Raw genomic sequence first — 21,345 nt, 5'->3', positions numbered from 1 at the left:
AGGAAGGAAGGAAGGAAGGAAGGAAGGAAGGAAGGAAGGAAGGAAGGAAGGAAGGAAGGGCAGAACCGGAAGGTTACTTTAGGTGAAAAAGAAAAGGAAGGTAAGTATGCCATATGAAAACGCACAAGAAAGGCCAAATGTTTGCAGAAAATGACATTCAATGTGAACATTCTGAGGCTATTGATGGCTTAGGAAATTTGGTCCTAGAAATTCAGGAAAATTAACTTCATATTTAAACATATACTATTTGCAGAAACCTTTTTTTTTTTTTTTTTTAGATGGGGGTCTCACTGTCGCCCACGCTAGAGTGCAGTGGCACAATCTCGGCTCACTACAACCTCTGCCTCCCAGGCTCAAGCGATTCTCCCACCTTAGTCTCCTGAGTAGCTGGCACCACAGGTAATTTTTGTATTTTGTTTTTTGGTAGAGACGGGGTTTTGCCATGTTGCCCAGGCTGGTCTTGAACTCCTGACCTCAAGCGATCTGCGCACCTTGGCCTTCCAAAGTGCTAGGATTACAGGTGTGGGCTACCACACCCGGCCTGCAGACGCCTCTTTTAGGGTGGCTATGTACCGTCGGCCCTCCGTATCTGGGTTCCATTTCCACACATTCAACCAAACCATGGATGAAAAATATTTGGGAAAAGTAAAACAATTAAAAATCACACAAATATTTAAAATGCAGTATAACAACTACTTACATGGTGTTTACATTATACTACATATTATAAGTAATCTAGAGATGATTTAAAATATACAGGATGAGTGTAGGTTATGTGCAAATACTATGCCATTTTATTTTTATTGTTTTTTTTTTTTTTTTTTTTGAGACAGAGTCTCACTCTGTCACCCAGGCTGCAGTGCAGTGACATGATCTTGGCTTACTGTAGCCTCCACCTCCCAGGTTCAGGCAATTCTCCTGCCTCAGCCTCCCAAATAGCTGGGATAACAGGTGCATGCCATCACAACTGGCTAATTTTTTGGTATTTCTAGTAGAGACGGGGCCTGACCATGTTGGCCAGGCTGGTCTTGAACTCCTGACCTCAAGCGATCTGCCTGCCTCGCCCTCCCAAAGTCATAGGTTTGCAGGCGTGAACCACCATGCTCGGCCTATGCCATTTTATATAAACTTGAGCATCTGTAGAGTTTGGTATCCATGAGGAGTCCTACAACCAATCTTCCATAGACTCTGGGTTGGGTATCTATGGGGAATTGGTTCCAAGACCAATTGTTATTAATTAACTTTGGGAGTATATATACCTCTCTCCTTAAATGAATGAAAACAAATGATACATACAAAGCAATAGTGCTACAAACTTAAGAGGAACTCAACAATTATTTATCAAATAGTAAATGTTCAAAATTCCTTGAAGAAGGAAGTCTTTAAAAGTTGAAAGTTATATTTCATCATTTTTTTATTTTAAAGAGAAAAGAGGAAAAGTACCTCTGTTCTTTTCTTCCATCTTTCCTTCTTTCTTTCAACTTCAGTACACACCTGAGGGTTGTTTATTTGTTTTAAGATGTCATAATTCTTACCTTGGCTGCCAAGGCTTTTAAACTGTCAAGGAATCTCTGCCAGAAATCCTTGAAGAGCGGGCGGTCGATTTTCTTCAGGCTCTCTTTGGTACTGGCATCCACACTGACATACAGCTGAGTAACTGGCTTGAGGTTCCTTAGTAATTAAAAAAGAAAGAAAGAAAGAAAATGATTCCTCTATCAGGCTTTCCATGATATAAAACTTGCCATCTGTAATAGACGTGGGGATTAAACACTTCACTGGGTCTAGAGACTTCTACTTCCCCAAAAGACTGAACTAATCATTTTAATCATGTGACAAAATCGGATGGCCTCTGGTTATTTTTTAAATGACTGGAAACCATCCCAAATACATTGAAAATATTGAATTACTTACAACTGGTCCTTCTTCAAATACTGAGTTTGAATGGAAAATAAACAAAATGTGATCTAACTTCAGGTCTGACAGCATCAGCCCAGCACAATTAGAAGGGCTCTCTGATCTAACTTCCCCACCCACACACTCTGCCAGCCACATGGGGTCCGTGCTGCTGGGCCACCTCCCTCCGTCAATTCACTGAGAAAGTCTTCTAAGGAACAAGAAACAATCCCAAAAGCTCAGGCCTTATTTGAAGGACACAGAGTCACACTTATGCTTCTGTAAGTGGGAATGGGCTTCATGTCAAGCCTTGGGTGGGCAAACAATGACCTATTTGGGGAACTTTAAGTAGTGCAGACCTAGGACAGTAGCAACCTCATACTTACACAGGAGCACAGCCCAGAAGAAGAGAAGAAAAAAATTCATTCTTATTTTCCTTGCCTTTACAATCAGTTTCCATGAATACCACTCATTCTCCACTTCTCTCAAATTCACTGCCTCATTTCATAATTTCTTTCCTACCTACTAGATTTCTAGCAGGTCCTTCTTCTAGAAGGTCTTTTCCCCTGGCCCAATCCCCAGACAGGGTCTCATTCTCATCCAGGCTGGAGCACAGTGGCACAATCACAGCTCACCGCAGTCTCAACCTCCCAGGCTCAAGTGACCCTCTTATCTCAGTGTCTCAAGTAGCTGGGACCACACGTATGTGCCACCACACCTGGCTAATTTTAAAATTTTTTTTGTAGACAGGGGTCCCACTAGGTTACCCAGGGTAGTCTGGAACTCCTGGGCTCTAGCGATGCACCCACCTCAGCCTCCCAAAGTGTTAGAATTAGAGGTGTGAGCCACTGCACCCGACCCTACTAGATTTCTTTCAAGTTATACATTAAACCTAGACTATATTTTTTTTTTCTTTTTTTTTTTTTTTTTTTTTTTTTGAGATGGAATCTCGCTCTGTCATCCAGGCTAGAGTACAGTGGTGCAGTCTCAGCTCACTGCAACCTCTGTCTCCCGAGTTCAAGTGATTATCCTGCCTCAGCCTCCTAAATAGCTGGGATTACAGGTGGGTTGGGTATCTATGGGGAATTGGTTCCAAGACCAATTGTTATTAATTAACTTTGGGAGTATATATACCTCTCTCCTTAAATGAATGAAAAACAAATGATACATACAAAGCAATAGTGCTACAAACTTAAGAGGAACTCAACAATTATTTATCAAATAGTAAATGTTCAAAATTCCTTGAAGAAGGAAGTCTTTAAAAAGTTGAAAGTTATATTTCATCATTTTTTTATTTTAAAGAGAAAAGAGGAAAAAGTACCTCTGTTCTTTTCTTCCATCTTTCCTTCTTTCTTTCAACTTCAGTACACACCTGAGGGTTGTTTATTTGTTTTTAAGATGTCATAATTCTTACCTTGGCTGCCAAGGCTTTTAAACTGTCAAGGAATCTCTGCCAGAAATCCTTGAAGAGCGGGCGGTCGATTTTCTTCAGGCTCTCTTTGGTACTGGCATCCACACTGACATACAGCTGAGTAACTGGCTTGAGGTTCCTTAGTAATTAAAAAAGAAAGAAAGAAAGAAAAATGATTCCTCTATCAGGCTTTCCATGATATAAAACTTGCCATCTGTAATAGACGTGGGGATTAAACACTTCACTGGGTCTAGAGACTTCTACTTCCCCCAAAAGACTGAACTAATCATTTTAATCATGTGACAAAATCGGATGGCCTCTGGTTATTTTTTAAATGACTGGAAACCATCCCAAATACATTGAAAATATTGAATTACTTACAACTGGTCCTTCTTCAAATACTGAGTTTGAATGGAAAATAAACAAAATGTGATCTAACTTCAGGTCTGACAGCATCAGCCCAGCACAATTAGAAGGGCTCTCTGATCTAACTTCCCCACCCACACACTCTGCCAGCCACATGGGGTCCGTGCTGCTGGGCCACCTCCCTCCGTCAATTCACTGAGAAAGTCTTCTAAGGAACAAGAAACAATCCCAAAAGCTCAGGCCTTATTTGAAGGACACAGAGTCACACTTATGCTTCTGTAAGTGGGAATGGGCTTCATGTCAAGCCTTGGGTGGGCAAACAATGACCTATTTGGGGAACTTTAAGTAGTGCAGACCTAGGACAGTAGCAACCTCATACTTACACAGGAGCACAGCCCAGAAGAAGAGAAGAAAAAAATTCATTCTTATTTTCCTTGCCTTTACAATCAGTTTCCATGAATACCACTCATTCTCCACTTCTCTCAAATTCACTGCCTCATTTCATAATTTCTTTCCTACCTACTAGATTTCTAGCAGGTCCTTCTTCTAGAAGGTCTTTTTCCCCTGGCCCAATCCCCAGACAGGGTCTCATTCTCATCCAGGCTGGAGCACAGTGGCACAATCACAGCTCACCGCAGTCTCAACCTCCCAGGCTCAAGTGACCCTCTTATCTCAGTGTCTCAAGTAGCTGGGACCACACGTATGTGCCACCACACCTGGCTAATTTTTAAAATTTTTTTTGTAGACAGGGGTCCCACTAGGTTACCCAGGGTAGTCTGGAACTCCTGGGCTCTAGCGATGCACCCACCTCAGCCTCCCAAAGTGTTAGAATTAGAGGTGTGAGCCACTGCACCCGACCCTACTAGATTTCTTTCAAGTTATACATTAAACCTAGACTATATTTTTTTTTTCTTTTTTTTTTGAGATGGAATCTCGCTCTGTCATCCAGGCTAGAGTACAGTGGTGCAGTCTCAGCTCACTGCAACCTCTGTCTCCCGAGTTCAAGTGATTATCCTGCCTCAGCCTCCTAAATAGCTGGGATTACAGGTGCACATCCGGCTAATTTTTGTATTTTTAGTAGAGACGGGGTTTCACTATGTTGGCCAGGCTGGTCTTCAACTCTTGACCTCAGGTAATCCACCCACCTTGGCCTCCCAAAGTGCTGGGATTACAGGCGTGAGCTACTGTGCCCGGCCTAGACTGTACTTTTTCTAAAGCCTCTCCCCTTCTCTCTTCAAATGGGTCTCATAATTCATTCTCTTCAGTAAATTTAGAACTAGAAGAAGGAAATTCCCCCTTAATAATCTTCTGATCAAATTCTCCCAATATTCTTTTCTATAAGGGTTCCACAATTTATTCCACATTTTACCTAGAAGTTTTATGAATTTTTTGTTTCAAAGTCCATGCATTTTAAAAAATGAAAATATCATTCACATGCCATACAATTCACCACTTTAAAATGGTTTATGTGCTTTATATACGTATCAGTAGCAGCCTTATCAATCTTTGAGTGTAAGACCTTGAAGAGCAAGAATCCTATTTTCTTTTATCCAGCCACACAGGCAGACATTAAAGCTACTTTTAGGAGATATTGTTGATTTCAGCAGACAGAATTTTTACGGGAATATAGGCCAAACAGATGCTTACAATGATGTGGCTTAGTGACATACAGAAAAATCACAAGTGTCTAGACTTCTATTCGCTTCTGTTAAAAGCGGAGAGGCTCTGACCAAATGTAGGACAGAGGTGATTAAGATACTGGCAGGCTCTCATTGCTTTAATGCATCTGCAATAGCGACATACTAAGGGAATCCTTCAAAGTTCAGGTAATGTGTCACTACTGAGCAAAGCATATTAATTACTGAAAATGTAAAACAAAAGCATCAGTAATAACAGCATTCTGTCTCATCCCCCCTTTGCTGAGTGCCTCTTTAATAAAAGACAAGCTATGCTTCCTTAACTGGACTTTTATTTAAAAAAAAAAAAAAAAAAGGACTGTCTTAATGGCTACTACTGGCTATCATCACCTGATACTAACAGGACTTTGTCAAAAGCTTCCTGATGCAAAATGAGAACTGCCCTGACCTTTTCACTATGCTTCCATAACTACTTAAGCTTATGAACAGTACATTCCAAAGGCCATACTCCTTTTACAAACCTCTATCATTTACAAAATAGGAAGCCCTGGACACTGACACTACCAATAAGGAATTCTAGTCAGTACTAGATGTCTGAGATGCTACACTCAGGGAAGTCTCCAGATCTCTTGTCAAGGAGCAGAGGAAGAATGGAGAAGAGGAAAAGATCCCCAGGAATTATAGAGCTCATTTCTAAGGGGCTCAAAATTAGCAAAGAGGCCTTTGGAGATACATATTTTCTGAGCTTTAGGGATCTTGTTTCTGCCTAGTACTGGTCTCTATTCACCTAGAAGAGATAATGAGGCTCCCAGTAGGGTCACTTATCTGTCTCTATTCTATACAGAGATAACAAATGTTCCCAAAAAGCAAAAGAGTCTTACATCATCAAAATCATCATAATAATAATTCCTGCATCTGAGAATCTCACGGCACTGCTGGGAGTAATTAAAAGGATATCCTCTGCTCTCCCAAAAGAGACAATATCGAAGATAGACAACCTTAAGCCCAGTCCTCTGTAAAAATGCTCAAGGATTCGTGATGTGAGTATTATAAGGACCCTTTATCTTAATATTAAATCTCTGAGTGAAGAATTATCACATATAAAACTGTGTTGACGAACATAAAAATCTCCCTCCCATGTTGCCTTTCTGTAGAGATTATCAGGCCTCATTCTACCTTCCAAGGCTCAGAAGGTAGAATGAGGCCTGACAATATCTGCAGGAAAAAAAAAAAAAAAGGAGAGAGATTATGTTTGTAAGAAATCCAGGTAAACAGTGACTCTGAAGCTCCTCCTTGGGATAAAAAAACAACCCGAGTGACCCAAACATGCAATGATATTAAAACCTAAATCTCTAAGACAATCTGGGGCTGTCAGATCAAGCCAAATAGCTCAGGAGGAAGACAGGAGGAGGGTGAAGGAGAAGGAGAGAATGATTTAGCACTCACCAAGCTGGCACACTCTGCCATGTGCTTTATCCTTCTTGATCAGTTCACTGAATCCGCACAATAAAACGACCACGTAGTCACTACTTATGCCCATTTTAGAGACGATGAAGCTGAGGTTCAAGATGTTAAGTAATGTGTGCAACAATCTATAAAGAATAAGCGTCAAGCCAGGCACGGTGGCTCATGCCTGTAATCCCAACACTTTGGGAGGCTGAGGCAGGAGGATCACCTGAGGTCGGGAGTTTGAGACCAGCCGGGCCAACATGGTAAAACCCCATCTCTACTAAAAAATACAAAAATTAGCCGGGCATGGTGGCGGGCGCCTGTAATCCCAGCTACTCAGGAGGCTGAGGCACAAGAATCACTTAAACCTAGGAGGCAGAGGTTGCAGTGAGCCGAGATCACGCCACTATACTCCAGCCTGGGCAACAGAGCAAGACTCCATCTCAAAAAAAAAAAAAAGAAAGAAAGAAAGAAAAGAAAAACAGTAAGCATTAAGGAGATTCAAGTTCAGAGATGACTCCAGAGCCTTTCTCCTAACCCTGCCCATTATGGCAAAATCCACAGTGTGGTTCAGTGTTCAAGTCACAGCGGTTACATGTAACAAGCAGTATTCCGTAAATGAAAAGTCCAAGAGAATACGGATGATCTGTGAAACGCAGATTCTGACTGCAAAGTCCTAAGAGAAGCCAAAACAACAAGTCCTCGGGAAGAAATTCTGAACTTAATTCCTTTCAGGGGCCTATGCACTTCACTCAACATTTGTCTATGAACTGGACACTGAGGCCAAGAGGCTCAGCCCTCAATATTTACACTCTGGAGGGAACAGAAGATGGATGCAAGTCCCACCACGCAGCGCCATGACTAAGGTGGGGAAAATGCAGTGGGAATAAATGGAGGAGTGAGTTGATTTTGCTTGGCAAAATCATACAAAAGATGTAACAAGGTCAAAGTCAAAGCTGATCTCTGAAGGACACAGAGTTCATCAGGAAGAGAATGAGATCATTTCTAGGGATGTCCAAAGAAGAAATGCAAAGGCCTGCAGCTGTGAGTTGCCGCAGGATAAAGGAATCACAAACTATCCCCCGTGGCTCTAACATGGTAAATGGAATTGGGGGATGCCTGCAGCCACGTCTCATGTCCTGCCAGGGTTAGGTTTGCTTTACTGAAGTTTTAGGTAGCCAGTGACACAATCAGATCAGTGCTGATGAAAGTCACGTGGCTCCAGTGTGATGGATGGATTAAAAAGCCAGCACAGCGCACCGTTCTGCATCTGGCTTCTCCGGTGCCTCCCACTTATCACCAATCCAACAACTTCTTAACCACAATTTAAAACTCCGAAAAGCTCTAATAACCAAAAGGTTGCTTTTCTAAGTTTGGAGACAAACTTAGTTTGAAGTAAAATCTGACTTACAAGGCTGTTTGTATTCTTCATTTTTCTTTTCTTTTCTTTTCTTTTCTTTTTTTAAAGACAGTCTTGCTCTGTCACCCAGGCTGGAGTACAGAGGCACCATCTCGGCTCACCGCAATCTCCACCTCCTGGGTTCAAGCGATTCTCCTACCTCAGCCTCCCCAGTAGCTGGTTTTACAGGCACAGACCACCACACCTGCCTATTTTTTGTATTTTTAGTGGAGACGGGGTTGCGCCATGTTGGCCAGGCTGGTCTTAAACTCCTGGCCTCAGGTGATCTGCCTGCGTTGGCCTCCCAAAGTGCTGGGATTACAGGCATGAGCCATGGTGCCTGGCCTAATTTTTCCATTTCTGTGACTAAGCATACTTTATTGTAGAACTAATTACATGTGTGTGGCGCTAGGGTGCTGGAGATGTTCCATAAAATACAGTGGATATACTGTATTGTCTTTCTAAAATTCTGAAACACTTTCGGGCACAAGGGATAAAAGACTGTGAACTTGTAGAAATCATTCTATATCAATACATAGTTTTTGCACTTTTTTTTTTTTGAGACAGAGTCTCACTCTGTCACCCAGAATGGAGTGCAATGGCACAATCTCGGCCCACTGCAACCTCTGCCTCTCAGGTTCAAGTGATTCTCCTGCCTTAGCCTCCAGAGCAGCTGGGAATATAGGCACCCACCACCACACCCAGCTAATTTTTTGTATTTTTAGCAGAGACAGCATTTCGCCATGTTAGCCAGGCTGGTCTTGAACTGACTTCAGGTTATCTGCCTGCCTTGGCCTCCCAAATCCCACGCTGGGATTACAGGCGTGAGCCACCACGCCCAGATTTTTCTTTGATTTTCTAACAACTACAGATAAAGAATGCACTTTGTGATTTCTCTTTGATATTCTGGTTATTTAACAGTGTGTTGTTTAATTTCCACATATTTGCGAATTTCCCAAATTCTAGTTTGTGAAGTCCTTGGTCATTATTTCTTCTTTCTTCTCACTTCTCTCTCTCCTGTCCTTGTGGAATTCCCTTTATAAATATGTTGGCATGCCTGAAAGCGCCCCATGGGTCTCTGAGAGACTTTAGTGATAGTCTATCTGATGAGTCATCATTTTCATACTTTTGTTTCTTTGAAAATGCTTTTCTGGCCAGGCGTGGTGGGTCACGCCTGTAATCCCACCACTTTGGGAGGCCGAGGGGGGCGGATCACTTGAGGTCAGGAGTTCAAGACCATCCTGGCCAACATGGTGAAACCCCATCTCTTCTAAAAATACAAAAATTAGCCAGGCATGGTGCCCCATGCCTGTAATACCAGCTACTCAGGAGGCTGAGACAGGAAAATTGCTTGAACCCAGGAAGCGGAGGTTGCAGTGAGCCAAGATTGCACCATTGCTCTCTAGCCTGGGTAACAGAGCAAGACTCCACCTCGAAAAAAAAAAAGAAAAGAAAAGAAAATGCTTTCCTGTAGTTCTTTGAACACATTTAAAATAGCCAATGTCAAATCTTTTTCTAATAAGTTCAACATCTAGGCTTCCTTGTAGATGGATTCTATTCTGTTTTCTTTCATGAGTATAGGCCACATTCTTGTTTCTTTGTATATCTTGTGGGTTTCTTTAAAGTAAACACTAGACATTTTCTTTTTATTTGTTTATTTTTTGAGACAAGGTCTCACTCTGTCCCCCAGGCTGGAGTGCAGTGGCACGATCATGGCTCACTGCAATCTTGAACTCCTGAACTCAAGCAACCCTCCTGACTCAGCATCCTCAGTAGCTGGGACTACAGGCATGCACCAAAACATTTGGCTAATGTTTTAATTTTTGGTAGAGACAGGGTCTCACTATGTTGCCCAGGCCAGCCTCAAACTCCTGGCTTCAAACAATCCTCCTGTCCCAGCCTCTCGAAGTGCTGGGATGATAGACATGAGCCACTGCGCCTGGTCATTATTTTAAATAACATTAGTGGCAACTCTGGAAATCAGATACGTCTCAAGCCAGGTTTGTTTGGTTTGGTTGGTTACCCTGGTTTTGGGCATATTGTTTTGTTTGTTTCTTGGTTTTCTCTTTTGCTGTTTGTTGTTGCTGAAATAATTTGGCAAATTCAATATTCATTGCTGTGTTTGGCCACTGAAGTCTCTGTTTGGTTAGCTTAGTGGTCAGCTTATGAATGGACAGAAATATCCTTAAATGCTTCCAACTGGTAAGCCTCCTCGCCTTTGTCGAGGGGCTCTGTGATTTTGCCTTTATCACCCAGGCAGGCAGTTTGCAACTCTGCCTTGGTTTTCGCTGCCTGCTTACTCAGAAGAACCAAGGGCACAGGGCCTTCTCAATTCTTCTCTGGCATGCCCACAGCCCTGATCATGTGAGTGGTGTTGGAGATTCCCAGGAATATGATGGAGCTTTTCAAAGTCCCCTATGACATCTATGAGATGCCCAGCTTTTCCTTTTACATTTATTGGTGAGCTTCTTGTTTGCCCTAGCTGTTAATGCCACTTGAGGCAGCTTTGTGAAGCTAAACAATCGTCCGTAATAGTTTAGGAGAAACATCCAGACAACGGCTTTTTGCACCAAACTTGAGTCACTTCAAATAAAGACAACCCCTGTGAGAGAAAGTTTCCAAGTTTGCCATACAAGTCATATATAACGACAATTTCCTAGGAATGACACTTTGAAGGAGTTCGCACTCTGTTTTGCCCCCTCCTACTGCGGCCAGGCTGCTGGTTTTTACTGTGGTTGTGAGCTACTTTTTTGTTTTCTTTTGAAACGGAGTCTTGCTCTCTCCCCTAGGCTGCAGTGCAATGATGCGATCTCGGCTCACTGCAACTTCTGCCTCCTGAGTTCAAGCAATTCTCCTGCCTCAGCCTCCCGAGTAGCTGGGCTTACAGGTACCTGCCACCACACCCGGCTAAATTTTTGTATTTCAGTTGAAACAGCGTTTCACTATGTAGGTTAAGCTGGTCTTGAACTCTTGACCTCAAATGATCCGTCTGCCTCAGCCTTCCAAAGTGCTGGGATTACAGGCCTGAGCCACTGCACCTGGCCAAGCTACTGGTTTTCAAGGCTAGGGAAAGTGAGAATGGAATAGAACAAGTTAACATCACAGAGCTCATTTTTCTTACTGAGATGCAGCCATTTTTTCGTGAATATATGCTCCTTACATTGTTGCATGCCTTTGGTTAATTTCCACAGGTAAGAAAAAGTCACTTGTGACCATTTTTGCCAGTATTCTCATTGTTTTCATGGAGAAACAGGATTTTTAAGGTCTGTGCTTTGCTATTTCTGCTGACATCCGAACCACATATTTTGTTTTCTTATCTATCATCGTTCATCAATATATTTTCTATTTCCACTGTACCTTCTTTTTGACCCACAAGTAAATAAGAAGTATGTTGCTTAAATTCCAGAATATTCTAATTATCTCTTGGTATTGGTTTCTAGTTTAATTCCATTGTGTTCAGATATCACGCTCTATACAATTTCAACCCTGTTTTGAAATGTCTATAATGTTCAGCAAAACGGCCATTTGGTAATTTTTCTGTGAACAAGTTCTGTGCTCTTGAAAAGGATCTGTATTCAGGCCAGACGTGGTGGCTCATGCCTGTAATTCTAGCACTTTGGGAGGCCAAGGCGGGCATATCAGCTGAGGTTAGGAGTTCGAGACCAGCCTGGCCAACATGGTGAAACCCCGTTTCCCTCAAAAAATAAAAAAATTAGCTGGTGTGGTGGCATGTGACAGTAGTCCCAGCTACTGGGGATCATGAGGTGGGAGACTCACTTGAACTCGAGAGGCAGAGGCTGCAGTGAGCTGAGATCGCACCACTGCACTCCAGGCTGGGTGACAGGGTGAGACTCTGTTTAAAAAAAAAAGAAAAGAAAAAAAAAGGAAAAAATCTGTATTCCAAAGTTTCTGGTTGGAATGTTCTATTTCTGTGTTATAGCTTAAAATTTTTTAATTCCATTGTTCAATCTTCAATACTCCTACTAATTTTGATTTATCAGTTTGAGAGAAATCAGTTAAAAATCTATTTATTTCTCCCCTTTTGTAGTCTGTCAATGTTGAGACGTATATTATTCAGTGTTAAAAATTTTGATGTTATATGATTTTTATGTTTCTGGTGGGTTTAACGTTTTATTATTAAAATGTCCATCTGTGTCCAGTTGCAGTAGCTCATCCTGTGATCCCAGCACTCTGGAGGGCCAAGGTAGGCAGGTCACTTGAATGTCAGGCATTTGAGACCAGCCTGGCCAACATGGTGGGGAAACCATCTGTACTAAAATACAAAAATTAGGGCTGGGCATGGTGGTGCATGCCTGTAATCCCGGATACTGGGAGGGCTGAGGCACGGAGAAATTGCTTGAACCTGGGGAAGTGGAGGTTTGCAGTGAGGCCAAGATCGCACTACTGCACCTCAGCCATGGGAAGACAGAATGGGACTCCATTTAAAAAAAAAAAAAAGTCATCTTGACCAGGCATGGTGGCTTCCCACCTGTAAATCCCAGCACTTGTCGGGAGGCCAGGGTGGAGGATCACTTAAGCGAGGAGTTCAAGACCAGCCTAGCCAATATAATGAGGACCTTGTCTCTGAAGAAAAAAAAAAAAAAGTCAATCTTATCTCAAGTAATGAATGGGTTTTGCCTTAAATATATCTTGACCACATTACTAGCCTGCCTTTCCAGAAGAAACTTTCCTGTGTTTCATTGTCTTAATCCTCACATACTCGCAAATGCCACCATAGGTAGCATTATTTTATCGTTTTACAAATGGGGAAGCGGGCACTGAAATATCCTCCAATGTCAGAAAGGACACTAGGAGATCCAGTCAAGATTCAAACTAGATTCTTTCCCAGACCAGAGCCAAAGCTTTTTGCCACCTCTTCTGCACTTTCTCCTCCTCTTTAGCCCATGGCAGACAGGCAGTGTTTCAGAAAAGTTATTCCACGAATCAAAAGACAGGAGAGGAAAAATTAGATTTAAAACTTCATAGTTTAGTGCAAATCACATGATAGGCTGGGGGGCGGGGGAACTTCTATTGAAAGATCAGGCAGTATTTACTTCTATTAAAGAACTTGCTATTGAAAGCCAGCAGTATTTATTCTATTGAAGAAACTTCTATTGAAAGAATCAGGCAGTATTCAATCTTCATTTCATTGTAGCTGTTTTCTGGAACCATTTTGAGCTAACACATACAAGAAAACTGCATGTTTATTAAACTTCACTCATCTCTTCAAACATATACTATGCACCAATATGCAAAGAGACATCCAGTTTATGAAGGTTCTCTAAAAGATGTGATGAATGCCTCAGCAAAAACTAAAGAAAACAAAACACAAAGCAAACAAAATAACAGAAACACAGAAGCAGCAGAGAAAAGAGAATAAAGTTCCTACAGTTTCAAGAAAAAGGTGTCCGAAAGTAAACGTACACAGGGACGAAATTTGGAAGCAGGAGGTGAGTCTGAGAAGTTAATCATGTCATAGTTAAATGCTGAACACAGCTCTGTCTTCTTATGATAAACCTGCCAGCAGCTATAAAGCTTTAGATTTACAGTACTCACCAAAAAAGAGCTATGAGATTCTAAATGTAAATTTTAAAATAATATGAAATAGATGATTATGATACAAAACAATTAACGTGGACTAAATATGAAGCGAAGAGTTTGTGAGTCTACAAATGACTACAGATTTGACTCTGAACTCTGGCACACTCATGAAGTGGGAGACGCTGTTACAGGATTCAAATGTCCACAAGGTAAGAAGAAACCAGTTCTCTGAGGTTCCTCAGAGGGAAGAAGCTGTTCAGTGTTGGGAAACATCCTCCTCAACAACTTCCTTGCCTTACAACATGATGCCATACAGAGATCTGCTTTTACCAAGGTGTCACCAGCATCACCACGTGGAGCGATGTATAAGAAATGACTCCATAGAGTCTTCTATTGCAGCAGTAACATCAGCTATGATGAACCTCTCTGACTGCAAAGCTGAATGCACAGATGGTACAGTGCTCTGGAACAAAGTTCTAAACTCACATGTCTACAGGGACCAAGGAAATAATGTGAGTCGAGCAAGTCACTTGTAAGAGGGAAAAAAATTCTTTTGTGTATCAAAATGCAGATTGCATATGAAACACACATGAATATTCTCTCCTTACTCAAAAGTGCTTTGTGTACCAAAATGCAGACTGCATATGAAATACACAAGAATAGTCTCTCCAACCAGGTGCGGTGGCTCAAGCCTCTAATCCCAGCACTTTGGGAGGCCAAGGTGGGCAGATCACCTGAGGTCGGGTGTTTGAGACCAGCCTGACCAACATGGAGAAACCCCGTCTCTACAAAAATACAAAATTAGCCAGGCTTGGTGGCAAATGCCTGTAATCCCAGTTACTCAGGAGGCTGAGGCAGGAGAACCACTTGAACCTGGGAAGTGGAGGATGTGGTAAGCCGAGATTGCACCATTGTACTCCAGCCTGGGCAACAAGAGCAAAACTGTCTCCAAAAAAAAAAAAAAAAAGAATATTCTCTCCTCACTTAAAAGTTCTTTATGCACGAAAATGCAGATTGCATATGAAACACACAAGAATATTCTCTCCTTAAAGTGATATGCTTTCTTCCACTTTTCTGGGACTATGTGGCCTCTCAGTCTACCTTTCACTATTTCACTTTTTTAGAAATGGTGACAGGAATTTCTCTGCTATAAGAAAATCAACCGTGCAATTCCTCTGACAAGTGGCAGATGACACTCAGCCTTAGGGCTGAAGAAACAGCAAGACGGGAAGAGTATGGGAAACTGAAAACCACGGGGCTTCCTGGAAAAGATAACTACTCCTTGGCTCTTGACAACTTTTGCCAGATCATCTTTTCAAAGTCAAAAGTCCAGATTTTATGTAAAACCTCTTGATTTTTCAATGTTGGCTCCAAAAAAAAAAAAAAAAAAAAAGTGGTAAATAGGTGTAGGAAAAGCAAAACCTACTTCTTATGAACTGAGGGTTTGAGACCTCTGGGCTTAAGGAGAAAATTGATTGTATATCATCTGGGCTATTCACATAATTATAATCATCAACTGAGTTCCTGAAGAATACTGAGCCCCAGTAAGTTCAAGGTCATACTCCTTGACAAGTGTGGTCTGTTGTGCTGTATGTAGACTGCAAATATGGCCATCGACTCCTCCTGTCCCAGTACCCAAGTGCCCCTGCCCTGTAGATCTGAGTGCCTTCTCATTGACTTGAAGCTCTGCCGTGTGACTTGCTTTGGTCCATGGGAAGTGAGCAAATGTGATACAAGCAAAGGCTTGAAAGATGCTCGTGCATTGGAGTTTGCCCCACTCGCTGCTCTTTGAAACCCGGCCACGCTGTGATAAAGTGTGGCACAGCTGCTGGGGGATGAGAGGCCACGTGAATAGCGGCCCCCGGGTCCCAGGCCAGTCTATCATCAATCAGCCAGCCCTGGCAGATCCACCCAGTGAACAACACTGAGACCAGCAAAAGACTTCCAGGTTGATCTGCAGAGTCATGAGCTAAATAAATGACTGTTAGTTAGTTTGAGGTGAGTGATTGCAGCAAAAGAGAACTGACACATGTTAAAATATATCAGTACTTTCCTATCAAGAAATGGCTTTTTTCTTGTCTAATCACCACCAGGCCTATTAACATGAAGCGTGTTACACATTCTTGTCACTTTTATTAACCTTTGACAAACAAAGCATAAAGCTACTCAGAGAGCAAAAGCTTTCTCATTTGCCTAACCTTGTTTGCTTCTATACAGCAACCACAACCAATATCTGGCTCTCCCAAAACTCCTGGAGGACCACTCACTGTGAAAACTACTCTCAGGGGCAGAACTGTTAGTAAAGAGTCTGATATAATTAGGCTCTGTCTGTCCCCACTCAAATCTCATGTTGAATTCGTAACCCTCAATATTGGAGGAGGGGCCTGGTGGGAGGTGGTTGGGTGATGGGACTTCCCACTTGCTGTTCTTGTGATAATGAGTGAGTTCTCACAAGATCTGGTTGTTTAAAAGTGTGTAACACTTCCCTTCCCCCTTCATTCTCTTCCTCCTGCTGTGTGAAGATGTGCCAGCTTTCCCCTTTGCCTTCCTCCATGATTGTAAGTTTCCTGAGGCCTCCCCTGCCATGCTTCCGGTACAACCCGCAGAACTGTGAGTCAATTAAACCTCTTTTCTTCACAAATTACCCAGTCTCAGTTAGTTCCTTATAGCAACGCCAGAACAGACTAATACACAGTCACATGCTTTGGAGCTGGAAGGAAGACTGAAACCCTTTTAGGGAAAGGTTTAGTACCCTGAAAAAGCCACTACCCTGAATACAATACAGAAAATTGACAAAGTCTAGATTCCCCTCAAAAGATACCAGAGTACAGGTGGTATTGCAGTTACTTAGCAAAAATAAAAAAAAAAATTCTAATTAAAAAAATAAAAAATAAATAGGCCACCAAACCACCCAGAGAACAGTATTACTTCCTAGTGTGTGTGTAAGGTCAAAAGTCCCTCCCAGGTTTAATATAAACCTACCGACTGTCAAGCTGCCCTTCTTGTTTCTCTCCTCTTTCTTTAATTCTTACAGTGTGCTCAAAGATGAAATGGCTGCAAGAGGCTCAGCAAATAGCTGAACTGTATGAGCTGACTTGCTGTATAGAATCAGCATTATCGACATTAAAGGAAACTTCCAAAATACATGGCCTCTGTGTTCTATTAGTTAATCCACAGCCTTATTTTTCTGCAAGAAACTAAGACACCAGAGACAACTGGTATTCTGATTCCTCCTATTCACAGAAATAAGTAAGATTATCTCCTCTTAGAAAACTTTTCTTTCTGTTTTCTCTTGGGATATGGGGTTGGCAGGGAGCATCCTTAGTTTAATTCAGAGAGGCCTCAAGTCCTGAAAGTATTACTTTAAAAGTAAAGGCTGTCTGAAGACTATCTTGTTTCACTACTCTACAGTCCAGAGTGTTTGAAACTTGTGGTTTTATGACACATCATAGTATCTAGCATGGCAATTCTCATCATTCTGTTTTTGAAGTTTTTTCTAGATAATTCAAATCTTTCATTGGGAAAATGTGGGGGTAGGAGGGTCGTCTTATACTTAGGACCTCCTAACATTTGGACATACATTATTCCCCAGCCAGGAGGACTGCTCTGTTTCAGAAAAAGGTAAGCTGAAAGATTATGTCCTCAACCCATATATACCTGACTCGCATTATCAGAAATTCTTCTCATATCCTAGCAGTAATCTGTAGACCTCAGACTTGCTTTTGTTCTTCTCTTTTGAGATGGGTATTTCAATGGATAACAAAGACATGCCCACTTTTTGAGATATGAATCTAGAATGGCTACTTTCTGCATATTCCCTCTTATGTCAGGGAAGGACATACCCTAAAAGATGCAACACAGTTTGCATGCCTATTCCCTGAAGCACAGCACCCTTCGTAACAGGAGCTTCAAGGATGGTTTAAAAATCCAAAAGTGTAGGCCGGGCGCGGTGGCTCAAGCCTGTAATCCCAGCACTTTGGGAGGTCAAGGCGGGCAGATCACGAGATCAGGAGATCGAGACCATCCTGGCTAACCCGGTGAAACCCCGTCTCTACTAAAAAATACAAAAAAATAGCCGGGCGAGGTGGCGGGCGCCTATAGTCCCAGCTACTCGGGAGGCTGAGGCAGGAGAATGGCGTAAACCCGGGAGGCGGAGCTTGCAGTGAGCTGAGATCCAGACACTGCAGTCCAGCGTGGGCAACAGAGCAAGACCCNAAAAAAAAAAAAAAAAAAAAAAAAAAAATCCAAAAGCGTGACTGGGCACAGTGGCTCACACCTGTAATTCCAGCACTTTGGGAGGCTGAGGCGGGCAGATCACGAGGTCAGGAGATTGAGACCATCCTGGCTAACACAGTGAAACCCCCGTCTCTACTAAAAATACAAAAAATTAGCTGGGCATGGTAGCGGGTGCCTGTAGTCCCAGCTAGTCGGGAGGCTGAAGCAAGAGAATCACTTGAACCCTGGAGGCGGAGCTTGCAGTGAGCCGAGATCGCGCCACCGCACCCTAACCTGGGCAACACAACGAGACTCCATCTCAAAAAAAAAAAAAAAAAAAAATCCAAAAGCGTAACCTCTATTTCCTAAGCATTCCTTCTTTCTTGATGATTCCTGATAGAGTAAACCCATCCACTTTTTAAACTCTCATTTTCAGGATCGGAGAAGTTTGCTACTCTTCCTATTACCCCAATCCTGCCACCTCACTTATTCCTTTTTGTCTCCCTCCTCATTTACCAGTCAGGTTTAGTAAATGACGAAATATTTCTTTGGAATCATATGCCATCCTATCTCTTTCGTTTGTTGAAGATGGCAATCGAGGCTAGTATGAACATCTTGTGGCATTCCATGATCCCTCTGCAGGCCTGAGAAGACTCACCAGCAAGAGAGGGAAAGAGAGACTCAATAACATCTACCAAATGTGCCCAGCATTTTGCTGGATGTTTTCGGGTAAATAGCTTATATCATACTCTATAATTTTCCTCAATCCTTGATGGCATTCACAGACAATTCCATTCATGATCAAACAATGAATTTTCTCTGGTTATCATTTTGCAAAAAAGTACTACATCCTACAACTAACAGATTCCATTATTTTGGGGGGATGTATGCCTTTAATTTAAGACAGACTCCCTTTTTTTATGCATATACCCCAAACATCACTCTATCCCAATGTCCCCCGCATGAGCCATGTGAAAATTCAGGGATTTAAAACCCAACTAAAGTTTAAAACAGAAACAGCAACCCTATGTAAAATAGACACATTGACTTTTAAAACTTTTAACTTCACCTTTTTATACAACTTCAAAAAATAATAGCTTAGCTATCTTTATGATAATACACTGATTTTCATATTATTGCCTGATAGCTAATAATTTTAATCAACTCTTCGATTTCCTATGACATTACATTTCAGGCTGGGTTTGGTGGTTCACACCTGTAATCCCAGCACTTTGGGAGGCCGAGGTGGGTGTATCACTTGAGGTCAGGAGTTTTCGACCAGCCTGACCAACGTGGTGAAACCCCGTCTCTTAGCTGGTGTGGTGGCATGCGCGGGTAGTCCCAGCTACTGGGAAGACTGAGGCAGGAGAATCGCTTGAACCTGGGAGGCGGAGGTTGCAGTGAGCCAAGATTGTGCCTCTGCACTCCAGCCTGGGCGACAAAGCTAGACTTTGTCTCAAAAATAAATAAATAAATATTCCAAGCTGACTGTGTGTGTGAGTGTATGTGATCAATCTTTCTAGAAATAACCATGGTCTTCATTTTTTGCAAATATTTTCACCTTTTTTTCACATCTTTGACAGAGCAGGAGCACCATCATGTCAGACAAACCCTCCCACTTTAAGTTCCAGCTCCCTTTCTAGCTTCAGGCATTTCAAGGAAATCACTTCCAACTACAAGCAGCCAGAAACAGCAGAGAGTAAAACAGATAAGATCCCTAGGGCACAGAGGGAGGTGGGGGGAACGTCTCTTGGGTAACTGCCAAACTTCACCCTCATACACTGGGCCCCAGTAAAACAGTGGGCCTTAATAAGCACGTTCCTTTCCCTTCAGGTGCAGTAAGATAGGGAAGCTAAAAGCTGACTCGAGGGTATGCCTGCAACTGCAGAAAGAGGTATGGGAACAGACACACACCTCTCCCTCCCAGATAAGCACAACAAAGAGACACAGGAGCAGTCCAGGCCTCTGATAAACTCTCCCACCTTGAATCCTTAAAAACTCTTAGTCTGTAACAGAGTGTGGCTTCTGACCTAGCTCAGTGAGAAGTCCCTCCTAGGTTCAAGATAAACCTGTTAACTGTTAAGCCGCCCTTCGTATTTCTCTCCTCTTTAATTCTTACAACCTTACTTTATTGGCCAGTGTTTAGGAAACAAACTTGAATTCAAAAAGATCTTTCTTTTTTCCTATTTCCCCAATATTTCACTACCCATGTACTGAGCACCTATAGTGTGCCAGGCAAAAAATGGTACCAAGATAAATAAGCAGAGGTCTTGACACCTCAAGGAGCTTGCAGTCTAATGGGGGAAAACACCAATAAATAACAGACGAGTAAAATTTAATACTTTTGGTGCTACAGCGTGTGCCTAGTCCCAGTATGCCACAAAAACAGGTCATTTCCCCAGAGGCCCCAGGAGATGCCTTTGATCATCCCTAATAGGAGAGCCCTCCCTTAAGTCATCCAACCCAACCTCATCATCCTACCACCTAAACCTGACCCTTCCTTACAAGAGCCCTCTGCTGTTGTGGGGCTCCATAATCCTAGCAATCAACACAGTTGGAACCTTCAGTGTAATTACCTAGTCCTCTTCTCCGCTAGCCTCTCAGAGCCATACAAGCAGTTTGCCAATCGTACCTAGCAATCCTTCAACAGCATCTTTTTTTCTTTTTCTTTTTTTTGAGTCAGAGTTTCGCTCTTGTTGCCCAGGCTGGAGTGCAATGGTGCAGTCTCGGCTCACTGAAACCTTCGCCTCCCAGGTTCAAGCAATTCTCCTGCCTCAGCCTCCCAAGTAGCTGGGATTACAGGTATGCGCCATCATGCCCAGCTAATTTTGTATTTTTTGGTAGAGATGGGGTTTCTCCATGTTGGTCAGGCTGGTCTTGAACTCTCAACCTCAGGTGATCCACCCGCCTCAGTCTCCCAAAGTGGGATTATAGGCATGAGTCACCACGCCCAGCTTAACAGCATCTTTTTTAAGACTCCCTCATTCCCACTGACTTGCTTCCACCCTTATAACTCTGACCTAAGCAAACATCATAATCTCCTATCTAGGTTCCTGCTGCTTCTTGTCTCCCCCATTGTATACCATGCCAGCAGACTGCTCTGCAAGAAGCAAGATCTTTCGAAAGGACCGCATTTGAAGTCCCAGACCATCTAATCCCAACCTTTCCAACTTGACTTCCACCTGCCACTCTCACACACTCTGTGGTCTAAATAAACTACACTTACATAATGGTTATCACAAATACCGCAACTCCACATCTTTCTCAGGAAGTTCCTTTTTAACAACAATATAGTTTCCTACCTTCTCAAGAACTATTCCCAGACATAAAGATAAAAATTAGGCCAGGCGCAGTGGCTCACACCTCTAATCCCAGCACTCTGAGAGACTGAGGCAGGAGGATCACTTGAGGTCAGGAGTTCGAGAACAGTTTGG

At 42.5% G+C, this 21,345-nt stretch overlaps 2 protein-coding genes across 2 annotated transcripts in view; both read right to left on the bottom strand.

The window, feature by feature from the left end:
- Positions 1-2,052, bottom strand: part of LOC108543845 (S-adenosyl-L-methionine-dependent tRNA 4-demethylwyosine synthase-like) — a 127,637-nt gene extending 125,585 nt beyond the window's left edge. Inside the window, exons 1-2 of the mRNA XM_017894650.1 lie at positions 1,970-2,052; positions 1,536-1,671 (exon numbers count right to left, since the gene is read on the bottom strand). Coding sequence (XP_017750139.1) covers positions 1,536-1,671; positions 1,970-2,052 — 219 coding nt within the window. The remainder of the gene's footprint in view (positions 1-1,535; positions 1,672-1,969) is intronic.
- A 31-nt stretch (positions 2,053-2,083) lies between these two features.
- LOC108543844 (S-adenosyl-L-methionine-dependent tRNA 4-demethylwyosine synthase) overlaps positions 2,084-21,345 on the bottom strand; it is a 135,652-nt gene continuing 116,390 nt past the window's right edge. The window contains exons 13-14 of the mRNA XM_017894649.1: positions 3,308-3,443; positions 2,084-2,104 (exon numbers count right to left, since the gene is read on the bottom strand). Coding sequence (XP_017750138.1) covers positions 2,084-2,104; positions 3,308-3,443 — 157 coding nt within the window. The remainder of the gene's footprint in view (positions 2,105-3,307; positions 3,444-21,345) is intronic.

This window comes from Rhinopithecus bieti, unplaced genomic scaffold (genome assembly GCF_001698545.2).
Source record: "Rhinopithecus bieti isolate Rb0 unplaced genomic scaffold, ASM169854v2 scaffold_24996, whole genome shotgun sequence".
NCBI classification, from domain to species: Eukaryota; Metazoa; Chordata; class Mammalia; order Primates; family Cercopithecidae; genus Rhinopithecus; species Rhinopithecus bieti.
The sequence above is the reverse complement of the archived record's forward strand: the minus strand, read 5'-3'. Positions and strand labels throughout refer to the sequence as shown.